Source organism: Dicentrarchus labrax, unplaced genomic scaffold, assembly GCF_905237075.1.
Source record: "Dicentrarchus labrax unplaced genomic scaffold, dlabrax2021, whole genome shotgun sequence".
In the NCBI taxonomy this organism is placed as follows: domain Eukaryota; kingdom Metazoa; phylum Chordata; class Actinopteri; family Moronidae; genus Dicentrarchus; species Dicentrarchus labrax.
Genome location: NW_026136701.1, coordinates 12,488,808 through 12,516,318, shown reverse-complemented (window position 1 = coordinate 12,516,318; position 27,511 = coordinate 12,488,808). Strand labels below are relative to the sequence as shown.

The 27,511-nt window shown below is 40.2% G+C and overlaps 2 protein-coding genes across 6 annotated transcripts in view; both read left to right on the top strand.

Annotated features, from left to right (window-relative positions):
• Window positions 1–15,696, top strand: part of kcnab1b (potassium voltage-gated channel subfamily A regulatory beta subunit 1b) — a 39,034-nt gene extending 23,338 nt beyond the window's left edge. For all 4 annotated transcript variants that reach the window (XM_051406846.1, XM_051406870.1, XM_051406862.1 and 1 more), the window contains 9 exons: window positions 595–639; window positions 3,644–3,687; window positions 7,030–7,116; window positions 12,388–12,473; window positions 13,100–13,220; window positions 13,308–13,402; window positions 13,558–13,678; window positions 13,816–13,904; window positions 14,020–15,696. In XM_051406846.1, coding sequence (XP_051262806.1) covers window positions 595–639; window positions 3,644–3,687; window positions 7,030–7,116; window positions 12,388–12,473; window positions 13,100–13,220; window positions 13,308–13,402; window positions 13,558–13,678; window positions 13,816–13,904; window positions 14,020–14,109 — 778 coding nt within the window. In that variant the 3' untranslated portion in view covers window positions 14,110–15,696. The remainder of the gene's footprint in view (window positions 1–594; window positions 640–3,643; window positions 3,688–7,029; window positions 7,117–12,387; window positions 12,474–13,099; window positions 13,221–13,307; window positions 13,403–13,557; window positions 13,679–13,815; window positions 13,905–14,019) is intronic.
• A 192-nt stretch (window positions 15,697–15,888) lies between these two features.
• pask (PAS domain containing serine/threonine kinase) lies at window positions 15,889–26,768 on the top strand. 2 transcript variants are annotated; one of them, XM_051405540.1, is made up of 21 exons: window positions 15,889–16,230; window positions 16,367–16,588; window positions 16,779–17,008; window positions 17,119–17,289; window positions 17,459–17,593; window positions 17,749–17,883; window positions 18,088–18,349; window positions 19,139–19,320; window positions 19,410–19,539; window positions 20,517–20,688; window positions 22,041–22,228; window positions 22,438–22,567; window positions 23,003–23,592; window positions 23,756–23,898; window positions 24,018–24,185; window positions 24,387–24,512; window positions 24,609–24,743; window positions 24,839–25,038; window positions 25,419–25,552; window positions 25,657–25,806; window positions 26,045–26,768. In XM_051405540.1, the coding sequence occupies exons 2-21, from the start codon at window positions 16,384–16,386 to the stop codon at window positions 26,218–26,220; spliced, it is 3,762 nt and encodes a 1,253-aa protein (XP_051261500.1). In that variant the 5' UTR covers window positions 15,889–16,230; window positions 16,367–16,383; the 3' UTR covers window positions 26,221–26,768. The 2 variants fall into 2 exon arrangements, with proteins under 2 accessions (XP_051261500.1, XP_051261489.1); XM_051405529.1 differs by having other exon boundaries at window positions 22,041–22,252.
• Window positions 26,769–27,511: the final 743 nt, after the last annotated feature.

Below are 27,511 nucleotides of genomic sequence, written 5' to 3'. Positions count from 1 at the left end.
GTTTGTAAATAAAACCTGGTTCACTGAAACCTCTCCACCTATCCAGGAAATCAAATGATTATCTAGAAATGCAACCATGTAAAAACATAACATTTACTCATTAAATAGGAAGCAGGTGCTGGTGAGGGTGAACAGAAAATAGCAGCTTCATACATTGTGCATGTACTGCCACACTGCAGTGATAAGATAAGTTATGTGTTTCACCCTTCTCAACAACTCAGGCCAGCTCTCTGCCAGCCTTTACCTCAACTCTGGATCAGTTTAAATTATTGATCATTCAAGCATGGGGGATTTTATAGTGAGAGAGCAACCTTGTTAGAGTCTGTAACAAGAGTCCCTCTGTGATTATTCATACTAGATAAGTTACATGTTTGAAAAAGCAGCACAGCAGCCACTTCACACTGCAGGATATAAGGTCACTGGAAGACAATTATCATTATAAACAAAAGTAAATATGATAGATACACTTCCATGTCCACATACACACACAAACACACATGCAGGCATGAACCGGCTGACACATACACATCATCTGAGAACAACTTTAAAGCGTTTTTTTATGGCCTTTTCATATGTCTGTCTGTCATCCCTCAGGAGATCCAGCCTGGTGATCACCACAAAGCTCTACTGGGGTGGAAAGTAAGTGTGTGTGTGTGTGTGTGTGTGTGTGTGTGTGTGTGTGTGTGTGTGTGTGTGTGTGTGTGTGTCCTCAGATGTCTCTCACCAATAACATTGAAACATTTGCCTCCAGCTACAGAGTGTGGCATGGGATCCAACACTGTAGGAAAACCTACAAGCGCACACACATGAAGGACATGCTTAAAACAACAACATGGCCATGTTCTCATCCCCTCTTGCTTTCCTTCATACTCTTCCTTAGCCTTCTTGCCAAACTGCCAAGAGTCATATCTGCTCCTTCTCTAGTATTCTGCTCTCAATCTGCATTAGTCACATTCCCTCTGTTTCTAAAAGTCTTCATGCTTCTACTAAGGCAAGAAGAAGAACATCCACCGTCTTCTGCCGTCATCTGATGTAGATCAGTAGAGTAGGGCCTGGGTGCGATTGTGTAAATTTAATTTAAGCTCATCCTTTCAGACTATCATCAAGGTACCAAATCCAACCATGGCAGATGGATTTAGAGAACAACTACTTAACCCCCCGCTGTGTGAGCTGTTAGAGTGCCTGAGTGCCTGTCAAGCATCTCATCACCCAAACATACTCTAGATATCTGCACCCTTTATTCTCCATTGCATTTCCTAAACCTTTTGCACAAAAGGTAACAAGAAAATAAAATAAGGACAAGGGACAGCATGTCTTTGTGTTTATTATAACCCTGAGCAGGCTGGAACACCGCAGGATGGAGGGAGGCAGATAGAGAAAGTGTGAAATAAAGCAAGGACAAGACAAATAGCAGGCAACTGAACAAACACAGAAACACTGGACCAGAAGGAAAAGAGAGGAATAAAGTGGAAAATGAAAATGCAGGCATGGGGAAAATCTGAAGGTGGCTGAGTTAACACAGGTGACACTGACGAATCACCGAAGCACAGAAAGTACGGTTTTGGAGATTTGCAGGTGTTTTGGTTTTTTGGCCCACAACTTTGCTGTTTGGGTTGAATCTCTCATCAGACCACTCTTCCAGCATCATTTACAGATGAATCTGCAGCTGTTTTAACCATATCTCAGCACCACAAACCGACAGACAAAGTTAGCAACATTTAGCAGCTATTTAGCCAAATATAGACCAAAATAGATCTAAAACAAGAATGAATATTGAACTTAAATGTATCAGGCAGCTGCTGGATGTGTAAATAGCCAAATATTTCCTAACATATTCAAATCAATGAATGCCGGTTAAAGTAAATGTAAAAATACCACAATAGTATATTACTATTAAAAGTCCTGCATTCAAAACTGTACTTCAGTAAAAGCAAGTATTTGCTAAAAAAATATTCATATGAGAACCAACAGATTCACAGAGGAGTCCATCTCCACTGTCCTAGACTCAGTTTTCACACACCTAGAGAATAACAACACTTACATCAGAATGCTGTTTGTTAATTTTGGCTCAGCATTCAACACAATCTCCCCCCGAGAAACTGATGGGAAACTTAGCACTCTGGGCCTTAGTACCTCACTCTGCAACTGGATATTTGACTTCATCACAAACAGACAGTTCAGATCGGTCACACCTCCTCCAGTGCTCAACGCCAGAGCCCCTCAGGGCTGTGTGCTTAGCCCCTTCTTGTTCACACTGCATCCTCCGACATGGAAACAACTCTTCTGTGAAGTTTGCGGACGACATTATCATCATCTGTTGCTTTTCAAACAACGTTGGGACTTCATCTCGGGAGGAAATAAACAATCTTGCAGAGTGATGCACACAATTTATTGCTCAACATCAGAAAAACCAAGGAGCTGATTTTAGAATTTGGTAAAAGAGGCAAAGACTCACACGCCTCTGTTTACATCAATGGAGCTGAGGTGCAGCAGGTGAATAGTTTTAGATTCCTGGGAATCAACATCACGGACAACCTGGACATCGCACATGTCCACTGTGGTTAAGAAAGCTCAGAAACGACTTCCCGTACCGAGTTCTTGTTAAGTTTTAGCTATAGAAAGAATCCTGACTGGAAACATCATAACTCTGCAGCAGGGGAGAACCACACAGAAGAATCTACCACGCATCAGTGATATCTCTGAGGTGAGGTGCCTGCACAGTACCCACCCCAGCAACAGCCTGTTCACCCTGTTGTCGTCTAGCAAGAGATACAGGAGTATTCGTTGCCGTACCACCAGATTTTAGAGCAACTTCTTTCCTCAGGCTCCTTTACTCTAATAAATAAATAAATAATAGTTTTTTGTTTGCTTTGTGTGTAGCATAAATCGACTACAATGTGTTTCGTTGTACAATCCTGTGTTATAGAGTGATAAATAAATTAACCTTGAGCCTTGGAAAGTACTCAATGGCTCCTTTTAAAGTGTCAAATTACTGATACATTCACTTGAAAGTGGCATTTTTATGTTGTAGATGATCTAAGTGATACTACATCATACCACTATATTATGAAGACTTACTATACTAGACATACTGTATGTTTTAGGTAGTGAAATGTTTTGCATTGTTATATTATCTGGATTTTTCATAACAGCCTGTTTAAAATGGATAATATTAATAAATATAAAAGTTAAAAGTGTAATATTTCTCTCTAAATGGAATAGAAGCATAAAGTAGAACATGGAATTAATCAAGTAAAGTACAAGTACCTTTAAACAGTACTTGAGTAAATGTACTTTGTCACATGCCAGTCCTGCATAGATGTGTTTCACCTCCAAATCACTAAAGCCGTGCTAACAGGGAGGTCACTGGCAACTCAAGCAGGACAGACGGTGACAATAAGCCTTGTGTTTGCCCACTGCACAGACACACTGCACAGTGTGTTCTATAGCTGCAGGCACACTGCGGAGTGTCGAGTGGGTGTATTTCTCTTCAGTGATTTGTTGGTAGTTTGTTATGCAGACTCTTGTTTGGCATGTTTAATGATCTGCTTCAATTCACGAGAGCTGTGTGTATGTGCATGAATGTGTGTGTCTGCCTGTGTGTTGACACCCTTGACATGCATTTCTCTCCCTCCTGTTGCAGAGCAGAGACGGAGAGAGGCCTCAACAGAAAACACATCATTGAAGGTAACAAGTCGATCTCTTCTCCTCTGCTTTGTCCTTCATGTCACCCCATCACTCGGAGTCCCGCTGCACTCCTGTAATCTCCCTCTTTTGTATCTCTTTTCCTCACTGCCTTTTTTTCTCTCTCTTCTCTCTACTCTTTGATTTTTCACAGCATGTGCACCCAGCTGAATTTGACAGTTGTATTAAGCAGTGATACATCAAATCTCGACAGATGTTTTATCTTTTCTGTTGTAATATCTTTACAGGTGTCTTTTTAGGAAACATTGTGTACTACACACTTTCAAGTATCCTAAAATGCTCCTCTTCTCTCCTCTGCTTTATTACCCCTCTTTTACAAGATTTATGGCTTTGTTCAGTCTTATAATGACATACATTTCTCATATCATTGTCTCAATCCACCCCTGTTCCCAAACAACTCGCCATCCGGCCCACAGCGCAATGCACCTCCTGCAATGACTCAGCTCTCTCCCACGTTATTAACATTCACCGCAGCCTCTGCAACTTTCTCCCCCAAACAAGAGAAGGGGAATACACTTAGAAAGGACTGGAGGAAAAGGGCAAAGACTGAGGAGAGTAAGAGAGAGCGGAAGGAAAGGTGGCACTGCCAATTAGCTAAAGCCGGTTTGCCCGTGCAAATGATAGGTAGCATCCGTGAGAGAAAAGGTGCAGTGTCTCTGTCTCCACTGGTGTGGCACATGTCACCACAGGCTAATTAACTGGCTGAGTCAAACATCTGCTGACACCATCATGCTTACTACTGGTTTTACATCCCACCACAGGCCAGTCAGTTAATCATTTGATTGGTAAAGTGACATTTACTGGGTTTGATGGGGTGTCAAAATTCAGTTATCAATAACAGATATCAGCACTGATGAACTCTGAGGTGACAGTGCAAGAAAATGTCTCTCTAGCATTTGGGACGATTTTCCTCACAGCGCAAAGAAATTCCTTGACTATTTCATAATTTCAGAGAGACTTTCGTAGAACACACAATTAAAGATGTATTATTCATCCCAGACAGCATTAGAATAGCTTTGTTGTTCAAAATCTTTTCTCAGTTTCCAAAAATAGACTCCTCTCACAGGCAGTAAACTCCAGCTAATCCACGAGACAGCGAGAACTGCTCGTGATGACGGTGCAGGCTCCGATTAGGATCCATGTATTGGGGGTTTCTGGGATCGCGGGAGTGCAGATGACAGAAGAAGGAATAAGTGGTTGGAATGGTGGTGGGGAGAGCATAACTCTCAGCTGGGATTAGCAGGCGATGATGAAGCCTCTGGCACTAATCTGCCATGCACACTCACACATACTCAAGAGCGCAAGTGTGTCTTTTTCCATGTCTCTCTATTACTCTGCTGTCCTCCTTTGTGACAGTCTTCTGTGTTCGCTTTTCATCTTTCGTCAAGTCTTCTCCGTGTGTGAACTGAGGACTGGGACTGATCTGCACACAGTACTTTGTTGCCATGTCCTATACTTTCTGCAGTAACAAAAAATACTGAAATCTCAGCGAGAGAGGAAGAAATGACCTTTTCCTTCATCTTTCTTATCGTCCTCTCAGCTTTGAGTTGTTTGGTTCCTCCAGCACTTTTTCTACAAAGTTCTTCTTACCAGGATATAGTGGTGTGAATTTTGTGACAGAAGCCTGAAATAAAAACCAATACAGCTATGTAATTTTCAATAAGCAATGTGTAGGGTCTTTTATTTTTAACCGAGTTTATATTGCAGATCCTATCTGAACAATAAAAAGGCAAAAATGTCAATTTGCTTTTTATACTTTGAGTCACTTCTTGTATTTAAGTGGGTCAGCCACGTTTACTATGTCGCAACTCACAAGTGAGTCAAACCGAAAAGCAAGAAGCCAGAAAAAGCAAGTTATGGGATAGTGCATGCTACTGCTGCTACTGTTCAGTTTGTAGCCAAAATGCCAAGCTATTTGTGCAGCAGCATTCTGCAACAGTGGCACGTCATATTGTCAGAACACTGACGCAATAATGTCCATTATTTACTTAGAATTTGCTAACGTTAAGCTACTGGTCACACTAGACCAAATAAGACTGTAGCAGTCAACTGCAGTTTATTCAGTTGAGAAATTGTGCGTAAATCAAGTTTGTCCATAATTACAGCTATTTGAATTTCAGCAGTTATGAATTCATGTTAGTGAAATGTGTTGCTGTGTCCAACATAAAAGACATTTTAACATGTCATAGCGAGAAACACACAGGTTACATAACAACAATAGCTGAATTTCAGTGTTCCTGCTATTCTGAATGCATGCTCACTGTCATGACTTCTGGGACATTTTAATGGAGTTGTGGAGCGTTAATTGTGAAAATGGGTCTACTTCATCTTATTGAACCATGTCTTCCAGCTTAGTAACAGCTTTCCCTTTGCTAACCACAAAGTCATAAAGAATTCAGTAATTAAACTTTTTTTTCTTCATAAAACCAATCATCATCTTGTTAAATGTAATTGTCAGAAAGAGCACATTTGTTTCCAGTTGATTATAACACATTCAAAGCATATTTGAGGGAACAGTCTGTATTTCCTTTGAAAACAATGTAGCATTTTGTTGTTTGGCAAATGGTACTTGTCATTCCATAAAAACGACCCCTACTAGGTAAACCAGGCTGAATATGACAACCCAGATTCACGTACGAGCTGGATCAAAAGATGTGGCAAGCTAGATGCAGCTGGCAGGCCTTGAGTCACATGTGGTCAACTGTCACTTTGCCATGTTTATGAACATGTTGACTTTAAATCCCCCTGGATACAGTTCACCCTGTTTTCCTTTTACCTTATTCCATGGCAAGTGAAAAAAGAAAAAATGAAACTCTTGAATACCTATTTTTTGCACATTGTTGTTCTGAGGAAGGAGTTGCAAGTTTATGTGCAAGCAATCAGATTTTAGTATAAAGTCATTCCTATATTTTATCTTTGACAGTGTTGAATAAATAGCATTTAGAACTGGAGGAAGTCACATGCACACGGTGATTATCACTCTTCCTCTGCAGATCCAGGCCAACGTTTTCAAAGGTGTCAAGGGACGAGATTTTCTACTTGCTAGCATGTCTGAATGATACTGTAATAAGTCTCCTTGGTCCACTGGTATTAAAAGAGGTATTTACGAGTAGAAGGATGATACTCTGGGCTTATGTGGGTTATATTGACTCTTTATTCCAAGTATGTCAAATCCTCCTATTGTTTATTTATGTGTTTACAGCACGGTCAGTAACACATCTATTCCCGCACTACAACACTACAATACTGACAACAAACGCTCATGATTCCTTTTGACTTACTTAATGTACATCTTTCTCAACTTATTCTCTTCTCTTACTGAAGGTTTAAAGGGCTCCCTCCAGAGGATGCAACTCGAGTATGTGGATGTGGTTTTTGCCAACCGGCCAGACAGCAATACTCCCATGGAGGGTGAGTGATCACTGACCAGACCCCGGGGGGTTGGTGGAGGCTTGGGGCAGGGACAATGCATGTTATTCTGTAACATGAGAAGGTGAGAAATACTGACAAGGCCACTGCCCTCACCAGACTGGCGACCTTTGCCTTTGACCAAAGGGGTTTGTCTGTGGTCAAGTGTGTGTGTCTCTTCCTCTGACACACACACACACACACACACACACACACACATTACAAGTAATCTGACAATCTTTCCTCATGTCTTGTCCTCTATTTTAGTCTACCACTCTCCCTCTCTTTTTCTTTCTGTCTCTGTGGGATCGCTGGTTTCCACAGGGTCTGTGAGCTGCTCCCAGCCCTCCCTGTTCCTCAGAAGCAGGATTATCTGCCCCCCCCCCCCCCGGGGGAGCTGGTATATTTTTGGGCTGGTCTCACTAGATACAAGCCTTACTGTGCGCTCTATTCCCTTCAACACTCTAGCGCTGCCTTTCCCACACATCCACCTTATGTCGCCATTTATTTCTTTCACATACTTCCAGTTTCTTCCTCAATTACTCCTCCCATGTGATGTGGCCTTCACAGATACTTGGGCCCCTCTTCTATCCTACCGGCCCTCTTCCGCAGGTAGTATTTGGCTGAAAGCATGGAGTCTGACTGGGCTCACTAAAATATTTTCCAGTCTTTCCCCTTTGCCCCCCATGCTTCCTCCCCTGTGAGCCAGCAGACTGTGGGAGGCCAATCTGTCATACTTATCGTTCCCGGGGCATTGCTGTCACTGGTAGTACTGGTGACTGGCAGGCAGGCCCTGCGGTGTGCTCTGTCAAACCTTCTAGTAACCCGTCTCTGCAGATAAAGTCACTTGACTATTGACAACTGCTTTAGAGAAGTCTAATCCTGATTGATAGAATGATTGATTGAGAGTGTGACAGGATGTAAAAACTGAACAGAGAGAAATGCCAGATAAAAAAAACACACACACACACACACACACACACAATTATAAAGACAGATAGGCTGCGTGTGTTTTGCTTTCAGCAGCTCTGCAACCCAGTCACACCCATTAATCACTGTAAAACATTGTGCACGTTTTCTTCATCCTTCATTACAGTGGAGCAAGGCCACTGTAATGAATCATCGTGTAGAGGGTCAGTCACTTTTAACAACTTCAGAGAGTAGAATTGCATGTACACACACACACACACACACACACACACACACACACACACACACACACACACACACACACACACACAAAACAGTGCATCCTCATACATTAGCACTAACATTTCTCTCGTGGATGAAGATCAGTGCCAACATGGAAAAGTGAGACTTCTACACCTCTGTGGGCCTTTGCAGGTCAGTGTAGATGATACAAGAAATTGATATACACACCCACATGTTCCTGAAGTTGAACAGAAAGGGTTCACAAAGAAACCCCACACCAACTTTAGCTCCAAATATTTAGATAAGAATGTTAACTAACAGGTGTACGCATGCATTTCTGTGGATTTTCTGTTTGTCTTTTGTTCTCATGACTTTAACTTCTTCCGACTTTGTGTGAGACAACATGTGTCCCCTTGGGGACAAAAAAAAGTGATGTCATGGCTACAGAGTCTCCCTTTGTTACCATCACTGCTTTCCTTCTCCCGACCACTCATCCTTGTCTTTGTTTTTCTCTTCTTCTCCCCTCTACTTGTTCTTGACTTGCATTGTCTTTTGGCTTACATCCAGTCTAACAGCAGAGGCAGGCACAAGTTGGATCACAAATATCCAACTTCCTTCCTCCTTCCTGGCTCTGACTTCCCTTTCACTCCACTGCTCTTTACTGTAGCAGCTGTCACTTATAGTGATAAGAAGGTATGGAAGTTCTCCTCCGAGGGATAAATGACTAGTGTGTAGGATTTTAGTGGTATCTGTTGATTTGATGATTAGTTGCAGATTGGAACTCCTTCACTTCCCCCTCTCCTTCCACGTGCTAAATAGAAACTAGGGTGACTGCGAAACTTGTGAAAAATGCAAATGGCCCTATGTAGTGTTTTCTTTGTCCATTGTGTTCTGGGCTAGTGTATGGTGGCTCAAATGGCAGGCTCCACAGAAGGGGACCAGTGGAATACAGACATAAAAGGCTTATTCTAAGGTAACAAAAACATAACAGTTCTTATTTTTAGAAAATATATCATATTTACGAATATTGTGTCTCATTTCTGTTAATAAATCCTTATAAATGTTACACACTGGACCTTTAGAGGTCTAGTTGAAATTTCAGCTCATATCTTGGCAGTTCGTAAAGTAGTTACATTATAGTAAATATGATGAGAAGGGGCCTCAAGGAGAAGCATCTGTGCCATTGTGAACTCATTGTTTTAATAGGAATACCATAGCCTGCAGAGTAAACTGTCTAAGTCTCGGCAAAATGTCGCTATCCAGTCAGTCAGCACAATTTTTTATTTGACACAGCAATATGCAGCAAATTGAATCCATTCAATCAACTGAATATGAAAAAATCCCCCGGACGGAGTTAGTAAAGAATCGGGTAGACAGGCTGAGGAAAAAAGAGCAGACAATGCATCAATAAATAGACTTTATATCAATCCCTCCAGCCAAGAGTTTTTCACTGGAGAGCAAATGAAATGGTACTTCCACAGCATACTGAACACAAACCTCAAGCCATCCACTTTCAGGACATTTCTTCAAGTGCCAGGATATCACCTCACTCCTGATATGTTTAGCAATAAAGAGCAACATGCAGGATGATAACACCCACTCAGTACCTCAGTGCTTATCTTCCTTTTAGCTGCACATTCACAACCTTCTTTCCCACAACCATAGAACTAAGAAAGGGCTTCATCGTCCATTCAAAATCTCCTGTGGCGTGACTTATTGATCACCACTGTGTGTGTACATGAGGGGGATAAACATTAGCTTCAAAATGAGTACCACCTCCCTGTAAAGCAACTCTCACAAAGAAACCTCAACATCCACATAGACACCGGCTCAGACCGATATGGACTTCAGTGTGTGCCGTATGCTTTCTTCCACACTCTGCTGCTCTCTGCAGAGGGCCACTGTGATGCCTGCTGGCTGAAGTTGACCAAATGTTCCCGACTTAGTGGCGTGTTGCTGCTGTCTCAAGGACAGGCTGATATTGGCTAGCAGCCAGGCAGTTAGTAAGTTTATGCATTAACAGGATTTACCCATATTTCATTCATTTTTATTGACTGAACTATAACAATATGAAACATTAAGTGATTAGTTCCAAAACAGTTAACTAAATACAGTATATGCCAATTCAGTCCGAACATAAGTTACTCTACAACATGGTTTCAACATCTTCAGAGAGAAGCATGCAGCATAACTAAGATGTTCTGATGTGATTAGGGAAATAGGATTATAGTAGTGTTTTTCCTGAGAGTTAGATGAGAATATCTATAATATAATGAAACTCTCTCTGGGTAAATATGAAGCTATGGTTAGCTTAGCATAGCATTAAGAGTGGAAACAGGAGAAACAGCTAGTCCAGCTCTGCCTAAAGGTAACAAAATCTACCTCCAGCACATGTAAAGCTCATTAATTAACATGTTATATCTTTGTTTAATCTGTACAATCTAAAGTATCAAAATGACACGCTGTGGTTTTACATTGGGGTTATGTTGGGCTATTTCTTGGTCATGCATAATTCCTGGAGTCTTGTTAATTAGTGAGCTTTAGAGTTGCTGATAGGTGGATTTTGTTACCTTAAGATAGAACCAGAGATGCTGTTTCCTCTTGTTTCTAGCTTTTGTGCTAAGCTAAACTAACTGGCTTCTGGCTATAGCTTCATGTTTACTCTAAACTGTACACCAATCTCATACGTTAAAGGGCATAATAATACAGTACATGTTGTTCATTCATGCACGCATCACCATGCGCATGTGCCCACAATTTCACCCACATCATCCTCTTTGAAAAACTGCAGTGGGCTTTTATGTGAGTGGGGTGTCAATGGTGTGTGCTGGATATCTCACCTGAGCACTATGCTCACTGTGGCATCTGTTGTTGGAGTTGATGACTCACTGCGGCCTCTTTGAAAGAAACGTTATGTAATGACTGGCCAGTAGGTAAGTATGGATGTTGCCATGAATCAAGTTGGGATCCTCCCCTCTTGGCATTGAGGTGGATTATACATATATTCACAAACTCCTGTGTTGCTCCAAGGTTTCTTGGTTCACATTTTTTCCTTCTGCCCTTACATCCCTCCAAATTCCTCCCTCCCTCCGTGTCGGAGCAGATGTACTGTTTTTCCTCTACCCTCGCACCTGCTTCACCCACATGCACGCTTGCTCTCTGTCTCTCACTGCGCTACATTTTGGATTTTGGTCCAGAGAGAGGACTACTGATGAAAAGGAATCGCTTTTTTTTAATCATCTCTCATCTCTTCACCCTCATTTTCTGTCTCCCCACTTCATATTTTGTCTCCAGACTTTGCAATGTGCTAATGTAGAGGATGTTTCATTGACACATTTTAAGTTCAATTACAATTTGAACTGAAATTGTTTTACCACCTTATTGTTGTTTTCCACAGTAATTAGATTGTGTGTACACAGCATACAATAGACACACATTCAAAATAATATCTGTATTTTCTATTATTGGGATATCCTAGGTTAAAAACTCCTTTGAGAAAGAATTTCACAGCAGTTTTTATTATATAATATAAATAAAATATATTACATTTTCATTATCCACTATTCCACCAACTATTGCTTCCTTGCTGCATCCTCAAGAACAAATACACCAACCACTAAAGGCCACTATAACTGAATTCAACCCCTGCAGTTGTAACTTGCTATGATTTGTTCAACTGCACAAGCAGTGTTTTGCCAAGGTTGGCTGAGTCTTTTCATTTGAACCCCTGCAGCGTTTGGCCACAATAGTCGCGTCGCATGACCCCAGCAAAGAATATATGCTTACACAATAGTTTAAAAGGAGACGAGGCTTTCTCACAAAGAGGCTGGATGCATTTCAAGCATCATCTCTGTTTTTACTGTCCTGAAGGTGCCCGTTTTACCAAAGGCTTTTAAAAAGGTCTTCTGGTCTTCTTTAAACTTTGCGTTCAACTCTTTCATGAGAATTACATGTTTCTCTGAAGAAAAGGGCCACCTGAAGATGTTACATATCAACCTTAATATAAGCAGACCTTCAAAAATGGTCTTCCTGCAGGTTATATAAAAGTTGTAAATGTGGCGCCATCCACTGTTTGATTATTGACAATGTATATATCTGCTCTTTAATATTTTGTGTTTACAGAGATAGTGAGAGCAATGACACATGTGATCAACCAGGGGATGTCCATGTACTGGGGGACGTCCCGGTGGTCCGCCATGGAGATCATGGTGAGTGATGGAAAGTCTTTGTGCATCTTGTAGCAAGCAAACTGAGACAAAAAAACTATTTTGCTTTAAAAAAAAGATTCCTATGACAAAAAAACTCTATTTAGGGCTGGCAATATACTGATATTTATTATTTTTTGTCTATCCCTGTAATTGTATTGTGGGAAATTTTTTTTAATACCATGAAACACATTAAGAGAAAAATTTGCTTATTTATTTACCACTACTAAGCAATTATAAAGGCAGACATCTTCCAGAATTATATTATAAAAATAAAGGTGACAGTTCCAGTTTAGCTTCACATTATTGTACTACACACTCTAATGTACTCTAATCACCTGGACTACTTGACATGTGATTTCCAATGGCTAAACAGATAATAAAATACATGTATAATGATATAGATTACAGTGGGAGATCTTCTAATTATCTAGATATCCATTTTGCTCTCAGTACTATCAGCACTGTAAAAGACAATGAAATCCAAAATTAGCTAATATGTTAAAACACTACACAACATACAGCAGTTTGAGAAGAAATCTTTAAACGTAAAGGTCAGTGTTTATACACGTTTGCTTATGTTATGAACATTTCTCCCCTTTGTTTTTATTCCCTTCACATTCAATTAGGAAGCATACTCTGTGGCCAGGCAGTTTAATCTAATTCCACCAGTGTGTGAGCAGGCAGAGTATCACTTCTTCCAGAGGGACAAAGTGGAAACTCAGCTGCCAGAGCTCTACCATAAGATAGGTAAGTTTCTCCTGATGTCAAGCTTTTCTGAATAGAGCTGTGATGGATTGTGCATCCAGTCGCTCATTGGTCATTGTTCAATCTCAGGCGTGGGTGTGGTCTCTTGGTCCCCTTTGGCCTGTGGAATCATCACCGGGAAGTATGAGAACGGCGTCCCAGAAACCTCCAGGGCCTCAATGAAGGTACGGGCAAAGTTTCTTTTGACCACCTGCACAGTGTCTATATGTTTCAACCCTCTCACTCTTATCCAAAAACTACAAAAGCCACAACAAAACATAATCTGGTTCTAAAGTTATTTCTGTTTTGCGTAATAATTCTATTTTAACTGCTCCTCCAGCCATACCAATGGTTGAGGGAGAAAATAATGAGTGAGGATGGGAGGAAACAGCAAGCCAAGCTAAAGGAACTGGCTCACATTGCGGAGAAGCTTGGATGTACTTTGCCGCAGCTAGCTATAGGTAAGGGACAAGACCCTCAACTTTCCATTCCTGTGAAAGCAAACAAAGAACATGTTGCTCACAACCAAATTCAATGTTTCTCTACATTCAGTCTGATACCATGATATCACAATAGCAATTCTATCCTCCATCTTTAGCTTGGTGCCTAAGGAACGAGGGAGTGAGCTCAGTGCTGCTGGGATCCTCCAATCCAAGCCAGCTAACAGAGAACCTTGGAGCCATTCAGGTATAAAGCCCATTTCATGAGCTGAATAATTATTTACTGAATACTAAATACTGTTATATCTTTTGATCTAGTCAAACAGCATCGATCATGTGCTGTGTCATTATTTTGTGCACAGGTAATTCCAAAGATGACAGCAGGCATTGCCACAGAAGTGGATCATATACTTGGAAATCGTCCTCACAGTAAAAAGGACTACCACCATTAGGATGGACCCTGTTTTAGTGAACTATGCTCGAAAAAGCCTATCAAAGCTCACTCACAGCCATGGCACCATAAGTGCGTGCCCAACTTAGCTTGTGTGCGCGTATGACTGTATGTGTGACTGTGTAAAAGTGCTCTGCTTGGCTCCTTGTCTGTATAAGGATCAACCAGTACTCATTCTCGTAAAGTGAGCTACTTGACTAAAACATGCATGCTACAGCTATAGAAGCAGGCCACTGGAGAGAACAACAGTTAGAAGATCCAGCGAGGTGATTTCTGGAGGTGAAATTCTCCTCCGCTCTAACAAAACTGTGCAGAAGCTGCTGAACCACAAATTTAAAGAAGCAAAAGATTACATTTTGGAGAAATAGATTACTGCACAATCAAGCTCAAGCTGATTGACACTAGCATGGGCCAGTTAGTGAACTATCGTAAGTTTCTGATTTAGGGTGTCAGTGTATCAAAAAAGAGAAAATTTAAGGGGCATTTATTCTCCACAAAGTATCACATAAGCTCATGGTCCTACAGTAAATACATGGAAAATGTGTCAAAACGCACCCAATGTTCCAGAAATCTACCTTACTAGATGTTTGTGACGTTTAAATAAAAAAATAAAAAATCAATGATGATGTGTGTAATTGGGCCTGGTCTCAGCAGACTGGATGATATGCTAACTGCAGCTGGAGCTGACCTGTCAACGTGATGAATCGTTTCAGTACTGGATGAACTGAAATTGTGCTCACAATGTTGTCGCTAATACCAAGAGAGCTAAGTTAAACTAAAATCTGTTTCAAAACATCTGTATTGACTGTTATATATTTCCTTATTACGCAGCTACGTCATAATGAGCTTTTCATCTCCTTGTGTTGTATTTCTTTTTCCTTTTTCACTTATGCAAAAGTACAGCATAGTGTACTTTCCTATTATACCCCTCCAACCTCTTTTAATTTGGACTATGCCCGACTTTATGTCAGTAATGATCATGTCTGATTCATTTAATTTCAGTCTGTGCTGTGGCTTAAACATTTGTCTAGTTGAAGTTGGGAAGATGATCCTCCTGAGGGGGAGGTTGTGAATTTAAAAACAAAGCCATGTAGCTAATGAAGAGACTGATGAAAAAAATAAAACCCATATGGACCCCTGCAGTCATTGCACCTAGAACACACTGAATTCTTACCCAACTTCTCCCAGATGCCAGTTTTACATAATGTGATGATCTTTGTTTCGTTCTGTCTGTTCAAACATGTATTTCGACATTGTTCATCAGATTTGTACATACAAATAAAGAGCTTATAATTCTAATGTGATGTTTTAAAGCTCTATAGTCATTTTATTATTTAATGTTTTATTAATGTTACTGATGCCTTCTGATTCTTCACCCCTCAAAAATTTAAATGACAAAGCTAGAGTAAAGGTATTGTTTGCTGAGATACAGTGTAAACCTAGCCCGCAGTATTAAAACAACAACAACAACAACAACAACAACAACAACCTGTGACTTGAAACACTCTGCTGTAGTTAACGTTACTGCTGTTTGCTGTTGGGGTTCGTCTGTGTCTTCCTGTTTTATAATAAAATAAGGTGTGAATTATTTGACTTGTGAAAAATATGTACGCTTTTGAGACTTTTTTAATAATATTTGTATTTTATTTGATTACTTTTGCTTTTGTGGCATGGTTTCCATGGAAACAAAGGCGGGCGTTTCCGGAAAATTATCCAATGAACGCTTCTTGTTTAGAAGCGTGATATTTGATTGGCTTCGGGGGTCTTCCTCGTATTTACTCGGCTGGAGCTCGAAGCCCGCGGTTTACAAAAACTGCTGCTGAACAAAGCGAGCTAAGTTAGTAGCAGTAAATTCTCATTTTTTTCCCCTTCAGCTAACCTGCTGGAAAACACCACGGTAACGTCCACTCGGAATAAAGTCGTTCAAAGGTGCAGCTGCAATTTCACAACCAAACAGAGCACGGGAGCGTTTTGTTTGTATTGGCTGGAAGGTTAGCTGAAGGCTAGTTAGCACAGGGGAGGTAACGTTACCTTGTCAACTAGCTAGCGTCAACTGAAACTGCTGTGCCCATTATCAAGATAGGAAACACACAAGCCGGGTGGTTCCTTTCTACGACTTGAGGTGAGTCTTGTGTCGGACTTAATCTTCAAATTAGACTGTAGAATACCTGAGTGACTCAAATGTTGTCAGTAAACATTTTGTCTGTTTGCTGAAACTGCTGCAAGCCGTTCATTCTCTATATGTGGCTCAATCCCAGCTGGATAACAAACAGCTATGTCGCTGTCGACTGAGGCTCATTTTGGGGTGAGCCTGCTCAGCAGAATTAAAGGATCCACAATCTGTGTGGTGCCCGACTTCTCCTCTGATCTCCTGGAAGAGGACTATGACCTGAATAAGTCCTACCCAGGTACTCAGAGACCGCTGTACAAGAAGAGCCTTTTGGCATTGCAACGTCGTTACAGTCCTGGCTCCTTGACAGGTGAGTGTAACTGATTTGTTTGTAATTCTGAGCAGAGCTACTGTGATTAGTCAAAAGACACACATTTAATCCGCAGCAGTTTTGATAATTGATCATCCTTTAAACAGTGTATCAAGCAAAAATAACTTAATTGCAGCCCTAATTGTGATGATAATGGCGGTTTATAGATGTCCCCAATTTATGCTTACAGGTGAACGTTTGGATGATTGCAGTTCTGTCGCAACAAGAAACTGCCAAATCTCTAGCTTACATCCTGGCTCCCAAGTGTCTGCTGTCTCCTTGCCACACCTGTCCACTGTGTCAGAGGCGGAGGAAAGCTTGTTCAGTCAGCTGATCTCTGGAGATTTTGACCTGGCAGCATTTCCATCTGCCCTCAACCCAAACAAAGTCATTCTTACTGTTCACCGTAACACCAGAGAGGTACTTTTAATGTGGGCATTTAATGTGAGCAGTAGCGGCTGAGCAAAATTGGCCAACCATTACTGCAACTAGAGCATAACCTGTAAGTGTGTTTTATCTTAATTTTTCAGATTTTGTCAGCCAATGAACAGGCATGCAAGCTGTTTGAGTGCACCACCAATGAACTGATTGGAAAAAAGCTGTCCTGTATCTTGAAGAAAACCACTCAGGTCCTAGAAGAAGCTTTGGAAGAAGATTTTCCACTTGAAGATGGAACTGTTGCAACCGTGTCTGGGAAAGTGGTATGAAATATGCTGACTTAAAAAACTGAATGAATTGAAAGCATAGATGTGCTTATATTGAATCAAACTACTGTTTAGTCAACATTTCTTTAATTTCGTACAACACTGTTGCAAGAATGTGCCTGTTTAGAGTGTGTTTTGTATGGTAAACATGCTATTTTTTCTGCAGGTGGATGTTGTGACATTATCTGGAGAGGTGCCAGTGTCAGTGTGTACCTACAGGCAGTCACAAAATGAAGAGCACTGGCTTGTCATAATGGAAAATGTGGAAAGGATATCAGCCTTTCTTTCCTTTTCACAAGATGTAAGTCGAACCTTATCTTCTACTTGTATTTGGGCTTTCTTGTCTTTTTAAAAAAGGTTTTCAAAACTTAATGGTATTAACATCTTCAAGTAAATGCTACTGGGTGAAATATTAAAATATTAAATTAAAACAATCCTTTTGGATGTGATTTCTAGGGCAGCATCCTAACCTGTGACTTGGCGTTTGCCCAACTCCATGGATACCATGATACCGACGAGTTAAAAGGAGCGTCTGTTAAGGAGCTAATCCCTTCTTTACAAATCCCCCTCCACAATAATGCATTGCCCAAGGTAAGAACACTTTTCACCACAACTGTCCCACTCAGCTAAGGAAAGAATCCATTTCTTAAGCTCTGCTTTCAAGTTCATGTTTACCAATGTGCTTCTTAGACATTTCAGGAACACGGAGAAAAGAAATTATATCCCACAACATTTTAAGCTCAGGTATTTCTGTAAGTCGGTCATCTTTGACTTTGCTTTTCCTTCTTCATTCAGGTGCTGAGGGTTCAGAGAGTGTGTGGTATAAGCAGAGGGGGTGCATCAGTCCCGCTGTGTATCAAACTTCAGGGTGCAGTGGTATGTGGGAGGCCTCAACACCAAAACAATGGGACTGGTTGGACCTGCCCAACAGAGAGTCTTGAAAGCTTAGATGCACAGGACAAGCAGCCGTGCTCTCCTCTCACCTCCTCTGTGTGCAAGTCAGTAGACTCAGACCGGGAGCACTGTGAGCATCCTCATGGAAAAGAGCCATCCTCTGGTAAGGTGTTTAGTTGTTTCTTAAAGACAAGGCTGGGTTATATTATTTTGGAGAAATTGGTGCAATCCACTGTCTATTTTATGCTGCCCAATCTCTTCAAAACATCTTGCAGTATATACTCTTCAGACTTTTATAATAAGAAAAATCTACAAAAGCTTGACAAGATAATGTAAACCGCTGATAGAAAAGTAATGAAAACTTGAAGACACTGGCAGGCACTGATATAAAGTTGGGGTTTTAGGTTGAATGTCAGTTATCAACGTTAAGAAAGTAATTTAATGTGAGGAGAAAAGGCCCCAAGTTATGCCAACATACACCAAAAACAAAAAATCCATCAACAAAGGAGTAGGAGTTGAAATGAAACCAACTTATGGGAATTTAAAAAACATACACTGCATTATTGATGTCCAGTGAAAACCACGTATCCAGCTTTGGTGATTAGAATGTGTTCCTTAATGGGTTGAGAATATTCTCCATCAAATAAACCATTTAAAAACACATGCACAATCTAATAGGACCCATATTGATTACTTGGAGAGAAGTGTTTTTTTTATGAAATGTTTTTATGTGTACCCTCTATTGTGTGCATCTGTTGAATAGCATCCTCAAAAAATTTAACATTTGCTTGTTTAACCAATCCAATATGGAAAATAATCACTATAGGGTAAAACTATATAATATATCTACCCTAAAAAAGATATACTACATATATATATTTACATATAGTGTAATCTAGTACACTTGCTGTAACTAACTTTGCATCTGCAATGTGTATCTTGACTCTTACAGAAGTCAAAGTGGACAGCATTGTCCTCTCCCCCAGCCCTGCTCTGGAGTACTCTGGAACAGTCTGGGTGTTTGCTCCTCTAAGCGGTCTCCTCCTGCTCCACCCTGATGGCTCAATCTACAGCATCCACAACCACCTGGCTCTCAGTCTGTTTGGCTACAACAAGGACGAGCTGCTGAGAAAGGTTAGCCAGCATGACCAGCTGAATAAGACTCTTTGGATTGACAACTATGCCAACTCTCACTGCTGTCACTGCTGCTTTGTCATAAACAGAGTGTCACTTTTCTGATGCCTGGCTTCTATGGATGGATGTCTGACTCTGACAGAAAGGCCAACTCCTTCTCTAATTCTCAAGCAGAGGCTAGTAAAAGTCCAGCCTCATCCAAAATATCAGGGAAATCTGGTGAGCATTTTATGTATTTGATTTGATGAATACAAGATGGCAGATTTTTAAACTGAGTTGAAAGATTTGAAGGGGGGCATGTAGGAAGAGGAAAAGACGTTGTATGAGATGAAAGAGACATGTGCACATCTGTGTTTTAAAAACACTGGGAAATTTCAGATTCATAATGCACACATTTGTATTTTAAGTGTTCTTTAAACTTCCAGAGGATATCAATACCTCAATAAACCCATTTAGAAATTGCAAAAGAGACGCTTCTTAAAACTCCAGAACTTCTCTGAGAATAATCATGTTTAAGCTGTCTTCGGAAGTCAATCATTTTCTCGATTAATCTATTAGTTGTTTCATCCATAACATATCCGAAAATAGTGAAAACTGTTGATCACTGTTTCCCAAAGCCCAAGGTGATGTCCTCATGTCTTGTTTGTCCCAAAGATGTTCAGTTTACTGTCTTAGGGAACTAAAAAATAATTTTAAATATTTAGAATTTTATATATATATATAATTTCACATTTGAAAAGCTGAAATCAGAGAATTTACAGTAGTTAACAATTAATTTAATAGTTGGCAACTAATTGATTAATCGATTCATTGTTGCAGATCTAATTTTAATGCTGCCAGTCTGTCAAAATGTAAACCTACAAACTAACTCACTGGCAACATTATACTTCCTGTTTACAGCTCCAAATTATGTTGAACTATGAACTATAGTTATTAAAATTAGATAATTATTATCCCCCAAATAAAAGCAAAACAAAGAATAACAGGAGTGACAAAATCAATTAATGTTATTTTCAAATTTCACTTTGAATACCACTAGTCTACACTGTTGTCTGTGTGTTGTGGTATTTCCCGTATGCACCTCACATTGGTGTCTTATCATAGCAATGCTGTTTGCAATGCAATTTATTTTGTCTTGTCTTGTCATAAAGTACTGTTTGTTTACACTATGTGTGATTTAATAATTTAAATCCTAGACCCTTCCTCACTTGTGGCTGGTGATATGGCCATGGTGCATCATGCAGCCCTGGGAAGAACCTCCACAGGGAGAGGCAGGATCTTCACAGGAACCAGCACCAGGCTGGATAAACAGGGCAGTGCTCTGTCTACCCTTTCTACTCCTGCTGTCACCTCTACACGTGTGGTTTTGTAAGTAGCTATCCCCATGTCCTTGTTTTCATAAGCCACCTGAATGTTTTGTACTCGATAACTAAATAACCTCATATTACCGAAGGATACTAAACCTCTTGAATATGATCGTGTTTAAACCTGCACAGAAAATGATATGCCAGGAGACATTAGAATTAAGCGTAGACCAAATCTATGCTTTGTATTTTCACAAATAATGGACAGAAGAAAGCAGCAACATCCAGCAGCAGACTGCATGTATATTTAATGTGCCTGGCAGTAAATCTGAAAGCACAACAACTCTATGGTCAAGCCTCATACAGTTTTTCTAAACTTTTAATATGGATCAGAATTGTTTAAAAAGTGAGAGTCTTTCATAACATAAACAAATGATCCTGACTGTGACACTGGAAGATGATTTCAGATTAAAATGTACAATATATTAATGCCCCTCTCTTTTGCCATCTGTTGGACAAATAATGTCACAGCAAGTTTCAGTCAAGTTTCAAGTGTATTGTCATACACATTCAAAAGTACTGGGTACATTGAAGTGCAATGAAAGGCATGTGCTATGAATGAATGAATAACTAAAACAATAAACAAGAAATCCCACACTATAAAAGTTACTCTGAGTTATGTTCAGTGCATACTGTTATTCTGACCGCTTGTGGGTAAAAACTGTCTTTGAGGCTGCTGGTCCAAGTTCTGATGCTCTGTAAACATGACATTTGCTAGGTGGCTCATGATTGATACTTAGGGCCTTCCTTCTGCAGCGGGTGATGTTAATGTCGTGAACTGTAGCAGTGATGTTCCAGTGATTTTTAATCTGTTTTTATTGTCCATCTCAGTTGTTTGTGGTCTTATTTATTCAGGTTGCCTAGCCACACCAGTATTCCTCCTGTAAGGATGCTCTCTGTTAGGCCTGGTAGAAATTGGCTAGGCTTTCTGTGGGCATTCCATATTTTTTAAGACAATAAAAGATACATTGATTGACAGTGTGTGTAGGAGATGAATAAGATGCACCATACCAAGGGGTTTAAATGGTCACAGACCAGACATGTAGGGAAATATTAAGATGGTATTGCAGCAGTGTTATATAAATGTCTTTATCAGTCATTGATTACACTACAAAGACAAATTAATGTTCCATAGTGTTAATGAAATTGCCGTTACATTTCCATGAGTGATACATAATTAAGCCCCTTAAGCAGCTATGCTGAACATACATTAATTATTGGTTAATTACTTTCTTTATCATAAGATTGACTACAATATAAACTTTTAATTGCCTTCATTGTATGATCATAACACTCTTATTTGATCCTGATTGGCATTACAATGCTTAGATTAAAATCCAGCCATTCTTTCCTCAGGGCCGATGACACTACAGAGCTGATGGCAGAAGCAGCACAAGTTGCTCTCTGCAGTAACCATCTAGACAGTGTAGATACCACTCAGGCTCTCCTCAAGACTTATGCCTGGGTGGAACCTCCAGAAGAAGACACCTTCTGCCTGGTTACCACTGAACCACCACGCCATAACCGAGAACTGCAGCTCGGCAGTAAGGTTCATAAAACAATCCCGGGTATGACGCATGCAGCTAAACTATTGTAGTTTTTGTTTACAATAATGTATTTGTATTTCTTCCTTGCAACCCAGAAAGAAATACAGTACATTTTGAAATTGGTAGTGAAAACTTGCATATCTTGAAGAGCATTGTTTGAGAAATTGTATTCAGTATTTTTCAGTGTTTTGTTTTTCTCTCTTTAGACACCTCCACTCAGAATGGACATGCTGTTGGCGGGGTGCGTGGCACCTCTGCTGGTGTAGGAAAAGACCACCGCCCATGTGCCTCTGTCCTCCAAGACTCCAGCTTTGAAGTCATCTCACTGGAGAGCAGGTGGGGGGAGAAGTTGCAGTTTTTTCATTCATTATATTTGGCACCAAAATATACAACTAGCTTCAATCTTATTTGCATATCTAGCTACAGTGCATCATTTATGTCAGTAACTAAGGCTAAAAGATGAGGAGAAATTGGAACTGCTGTGCATACTTCATCACTAATTAAAATTAAAATCCATTTAATCTATTTCATTTTTATTCTTCCAGTGTGTTCAAACTGTTTAGGCTGATTGCTTGTTAGTTGAAGTTTCACAGTTGATACTTCAATTTGGAAGAAAATATATCTCTCCTGGTATGACAAGAGCAAAGTAATTCTATAACATTCATTTGGATGGAACAACTTCCCACTTGAACAATTTACAGGCAAATAACCACTGATGTATGTATTTTGAAAATATTTGCCAAACAAACAATTACAAACTCAATTCCCCAGGTCTTCCTCTGGCTTCTGTGAAAAATTTGCTGGGAATGGTGGTTCTGATCCAGGCCAGACAGAGGACTGCCCCTCAGCACACATAGTGGACTCAGCCAGCTGTTTCCTGGACCTTAACAGCAATGGTGATCTGGTGACCCGGGCCCTGGCTGATCTAGATCTGAGCGGTAGTCTAGAGCTGCTCAGCGGCGGAGGGTACAATGATGATAACCAGCACTCCATGACATCCTGTGATACAGCTGAGCTCCTGCGTACACCCTCCCCATGTGTGGTAGGGTCTGACCAGGAAGCGGAGCCCGTTGAGACTGGGAACGCTGATGTGGAAGCCAGAGATGGCTCAAGTGAAGAGCAAGAAGAAAAAGACCAGGGCGAGCATGATCAGTGGGCAGCTATCTCTTCGATTCATAAAGACAAGAGTCAAGGGTTCTGCGTGCAAATGAATGGTGGGGTTCAGTCAATGACCGACATCCCTACCACATCTACTCCTAAGAAACAGAAGGTGAATGGATGCACACTGTCCTCAGACAGTACACAGATACTGGAGGGGCGATATGTGGGAAGCGGATATCACAGAGATGGCACAAGAGTAGGTTGGTATTACTACACCTGTTTCCCATTAAACAAATCTACAGATTGCAAAAACTTTAACCAGTACCTTATTTTCCTACCTATGTTATATCTCGAGCTGCTGTAACAAGTAGATTGCCCCAGTGTGCAATCAATAAAGTCTGTCTTATCTTATTTTCTCTCCAGATGTGCAGTGTGATGTGTGCAGGACTGACCTTCCTGATGGAAGCTCCATGTTCTGTGTGTGGATGAGTAGGCCTGGACAGCAGGGGTCATTGTTGCAAACAGACCAATCACTGCACAACCAATCAGGAGTCAGTCTAGGAGAGGTCAGTGGTAGTAAACATATTTATTATCTCGTCAGTATAGCACATAATGTTTCTGTAGGAAAAAATAAAACATTTTCTGCTTTTAATTCCTCATTCTTTACTCCTTTCCTCCTTTTTAGAGGATTGGTGAAGCCAGTCATGGGGAGGCACTGCGCTCCACCATGGACCTGGAGCAGTCTCGAGCCTGTGACGGGCAGTTTGATGAAGAGTATCAGCCTCTTAAAGCTGTGGGTAAAGGAGCCTTTGGTTTCGTCTGGAAGGCAGTAAGACGCAGTGATGGACAAGACGTAAGAAAACATTTTAATCAATGCAGAAACGCATCCTATTCATGTATGCACAATATGCAGGAATGTATGTGTACGTGTATATGTAAGTATTTGACATCAATTGTTATTGTGTGAAAACAAAGTTAAACCATGAGATTTTTCAGGGTAAACTGTTCGTTGTGATCACGTTGTGTCTTTTTACTGGATTTTTAACATGTGCAGGTGGTAGTGAAGTTCATTAGCAAGGCCAGGATAGTGAGTGACTGCTGGGTAGAAGACCCCATGCTGGGACGAGTCAGCCAGGAGATTGCCATACTGACACGAGTACAGCACCACAACATAGTCAAGGTAACTGGGTTGTCACATCAGAGCAGTGTAAAAACCTTCATTCATTATGCTAAATTATGGATTTATGAGTATGCGCGTGTGTGTGTGTGCCACTAGGTGCTTGAGGTGTTTGAGAATGGGAGTTACTTCCAGATGGTGATGGAGAAACACGGAGATGGCCTGGACCTTTTTGAATTCATAGATATGCAGCCAAGACTGGATGAGCCCCTGGCCAGTTACATCTTCAGACAGGTATGTTTATAGCCAAGAAAATACATACGACACGAGAATGGGCTCTGACATGTGAAGCATTCATTTCCTAAACTGGAGGTTCTATCTCTTCCCAGCTGGTGGCCGCTGTCTTCTATCTGAGGACTAAGAACATCCTTCACAGGGACATAAAAGATGAGAACATCATCATCGACACATGTTTCCACATTCGACTGATAGACTTCGGCTCTGCTGCCATGATGGCTCCCAGGAAGCTTTTTTACAATTTCTGTGGCACACTGGAGTACTGCTCCCCGGAGGTGCTTCAGGGGAATCCGTACGTACATAATCGCTGAGAATTATAGGTCCTTTTCATTTTACAACAGATGGGACTTTCAATATTGTAATGGTCTCTTTTTATAGATGGTTTAGGTCAAAAGGGGAATAACTGCTCACTCAAAGCATTAAATCTGACACCAGAATCTAGTTTAGAGCACCGTTTTCCAGTCCTGTATGACTTTTATGACCCATTAATCTTCAAAATCTATAACTAAACTAACTTCAAGGATATACTGATCGTAAAGTTAGAAAAGCCATACAGTAACACTTAATTAAATGTTGAATAAAATGCTGCCATGTGTTTCTTTGTATACGTTTAATGTAAAGTATAAGCTTTATTTAATTATTCTTTGCCTCCTTTTTGGGGTTCTGTTGTAGCTATGAGGGTCCAGAGCTGGAGATGTGGTCTCTTGGTGTGTTGCTCTACACTCTGCTATTCAGTGAGAACCCTTTCTGTGACGTGGAGGAGATCCTGAATGCCAAACTGAAGCCCCCATTCCCCCTCTCTCAAGGTATACTGCTGTACTTAGTAGTAGTAGTTTTCATTGACAGTCATAATGTTTCAGTTACCAACAACATTTTATGAATTTAATTTAATTTCTCTGTACACTGTCAGACCTGCATGGTGTTTTATGTGGGCTGCTGCACCCTGATCCCGCTCAGAGAATGACTCTGGACCAGCTGCTGTTACAGTCCTGGATCAGCCAGCCTATTTCCCTTTCAGAGTACAGCTGGACAGAGGTGGTCCCTACAACTCAGTCCTACTGTGAGTACTCTTTGACACTAGAGTTGGACTGACAATGGCCAGACATGTTCATCTTCAGATATGACGAGTTTACACCTGTAATTTCATATCATTTTCATTTTTTCATTTCTGCAATTCCTGTAAATGAATGTACCGGTAATTGAGTATACGCTTCCTTTTGATGACTATCATAGATAATCTGTATAATCTGTAGTCTCAGGTGTGTATATTAAAGACCTGGAACCTCTTCTTTTAACAGGCTCACCACAGTACCAGGAGTCCAGTCCTAAATTGTACATCAGGCATGGCTTGTTCCCAGACCAAGGTGATGAGACTCTTCCTGATGATGAGGAGGAGGAGGAGGAAGATGAAGATGACAGGTTGTCAATGGTGGCCCTAGAAACAGAGCTTCAGAAGTATCTCCACGAGGATTAAAGACTGAATTTAAAGGGAGTGGAGCCCGATGGTCCGTCCATTTAGTCTGCAGCAGTGCAAAGAGGATGTAAAGTGCAAAATAAGAAAAGGGAAGCTTGTTTTTGGCTTTTAGAGACAAATGGGACTTTTATGAAGTAGACACCGCTTGCTACCATGTGTAATGAATATAATTGTCAAGCTGTTGTTGGTTGCAATGTAATGAATATTTTTCCTTTTTATTTAATCAATTGTATTATTTATGGATTTAGGGGAAATTTAAAGCATTAAAATCATAGTAATGGTTCACAGAGATCCAGCTTTGCCACCAAAACACACAAGTGACTACAACCTTGAGTTGTATACCTCAGAGAAACCATAGAGAACTTAGTTTGATGGAGAAATAGATAAAGTTAAAGGGAATTGTTTTATAGATCCAGTTTTTGTTTGATAACTGTCTTTTTTTTTTTTTAGGTCATGATTTTTAATCTTGAATGTTTTAATTAAAAATGTAAGTATATTTACAATATTTTATCTATTTATTTTATACATGAATAAATATTTACCACAAACATTTTTTTATATTTTCTTGTCATGTTATATATTATATATACTAGAAGAATTGCCTGTTAATCTGAACTGTGAGGTGATTTTGTTTATTTAATTCATTTGAACATTATAGTCTTTTAGCAGCCAGTAAAGACAGAAAATCAATAGTGCAATACATTTTATTACATCAGTTTCTACCAAGTACCAGATAGCACCAGCTGTTTGACCGGGCTGTCTGATTTTAACTGCAGATTTCAAAAACAGAATGACCCTAAAGTGGATTTAACTTGTCAGGAATCTGTAGAAAAACCAAATTCTGCAAAGTATACTAATAAAAAAATAATACCAGTCAGTAATCTTATATTGCAGCTATAGTCATATATAAATTAGATTGATTAATAAATGTGGAATAAGCATTTATTTCTTTCTAACAATTTTCATAACAGTAAAGGTTTAGGTTTAAAAGAAAGCAACAAGAGGCAGAATAATCTTTTGTTTAATAAATCACTCAAATACACCTCCAGTCTCATTGGTTTGGTCCTACATCCACACTGAATCTACACTGCTGTCAGGCATATGGTGGTCTGCTTTTTAGAGCATACAGAGTACTTTTGAAAACACATTAAACGTTTAATGTAACCTATACAAATAATGGTTAATATTCAAATGTGATATTTACTTGCTGTGCGCCCTGTTTGTAAACTCCGTGAAGAAAGTAGAGCACAGCGGAACCATTGTTCTCTATAACCCTTTATTGAAGCTGAAA

Coding starts and splice junctions, on each gene's coding strand:
- pask (XM_051405529.1), top strand. CDS start 16,384: ATGTCGCTGTCGACTGAGGCTCATTTTGGGGTGAGCCTGCTCAGCAGA. Junction 19,321..19,409: donor AGGACGAGCTGCTGAGAAAG/GTTAGCCAGCAT, acceptor TGTCATAAACAG/AGTGTCACTTTTCTGATGCC. Junction 20,689..22,040: donor ACCTCTACACGTGTGGTTTT/GTAAGTAGCTAT, acceptor TTCTTTCCTCAG/GGCCGATGACACTACAGAGC.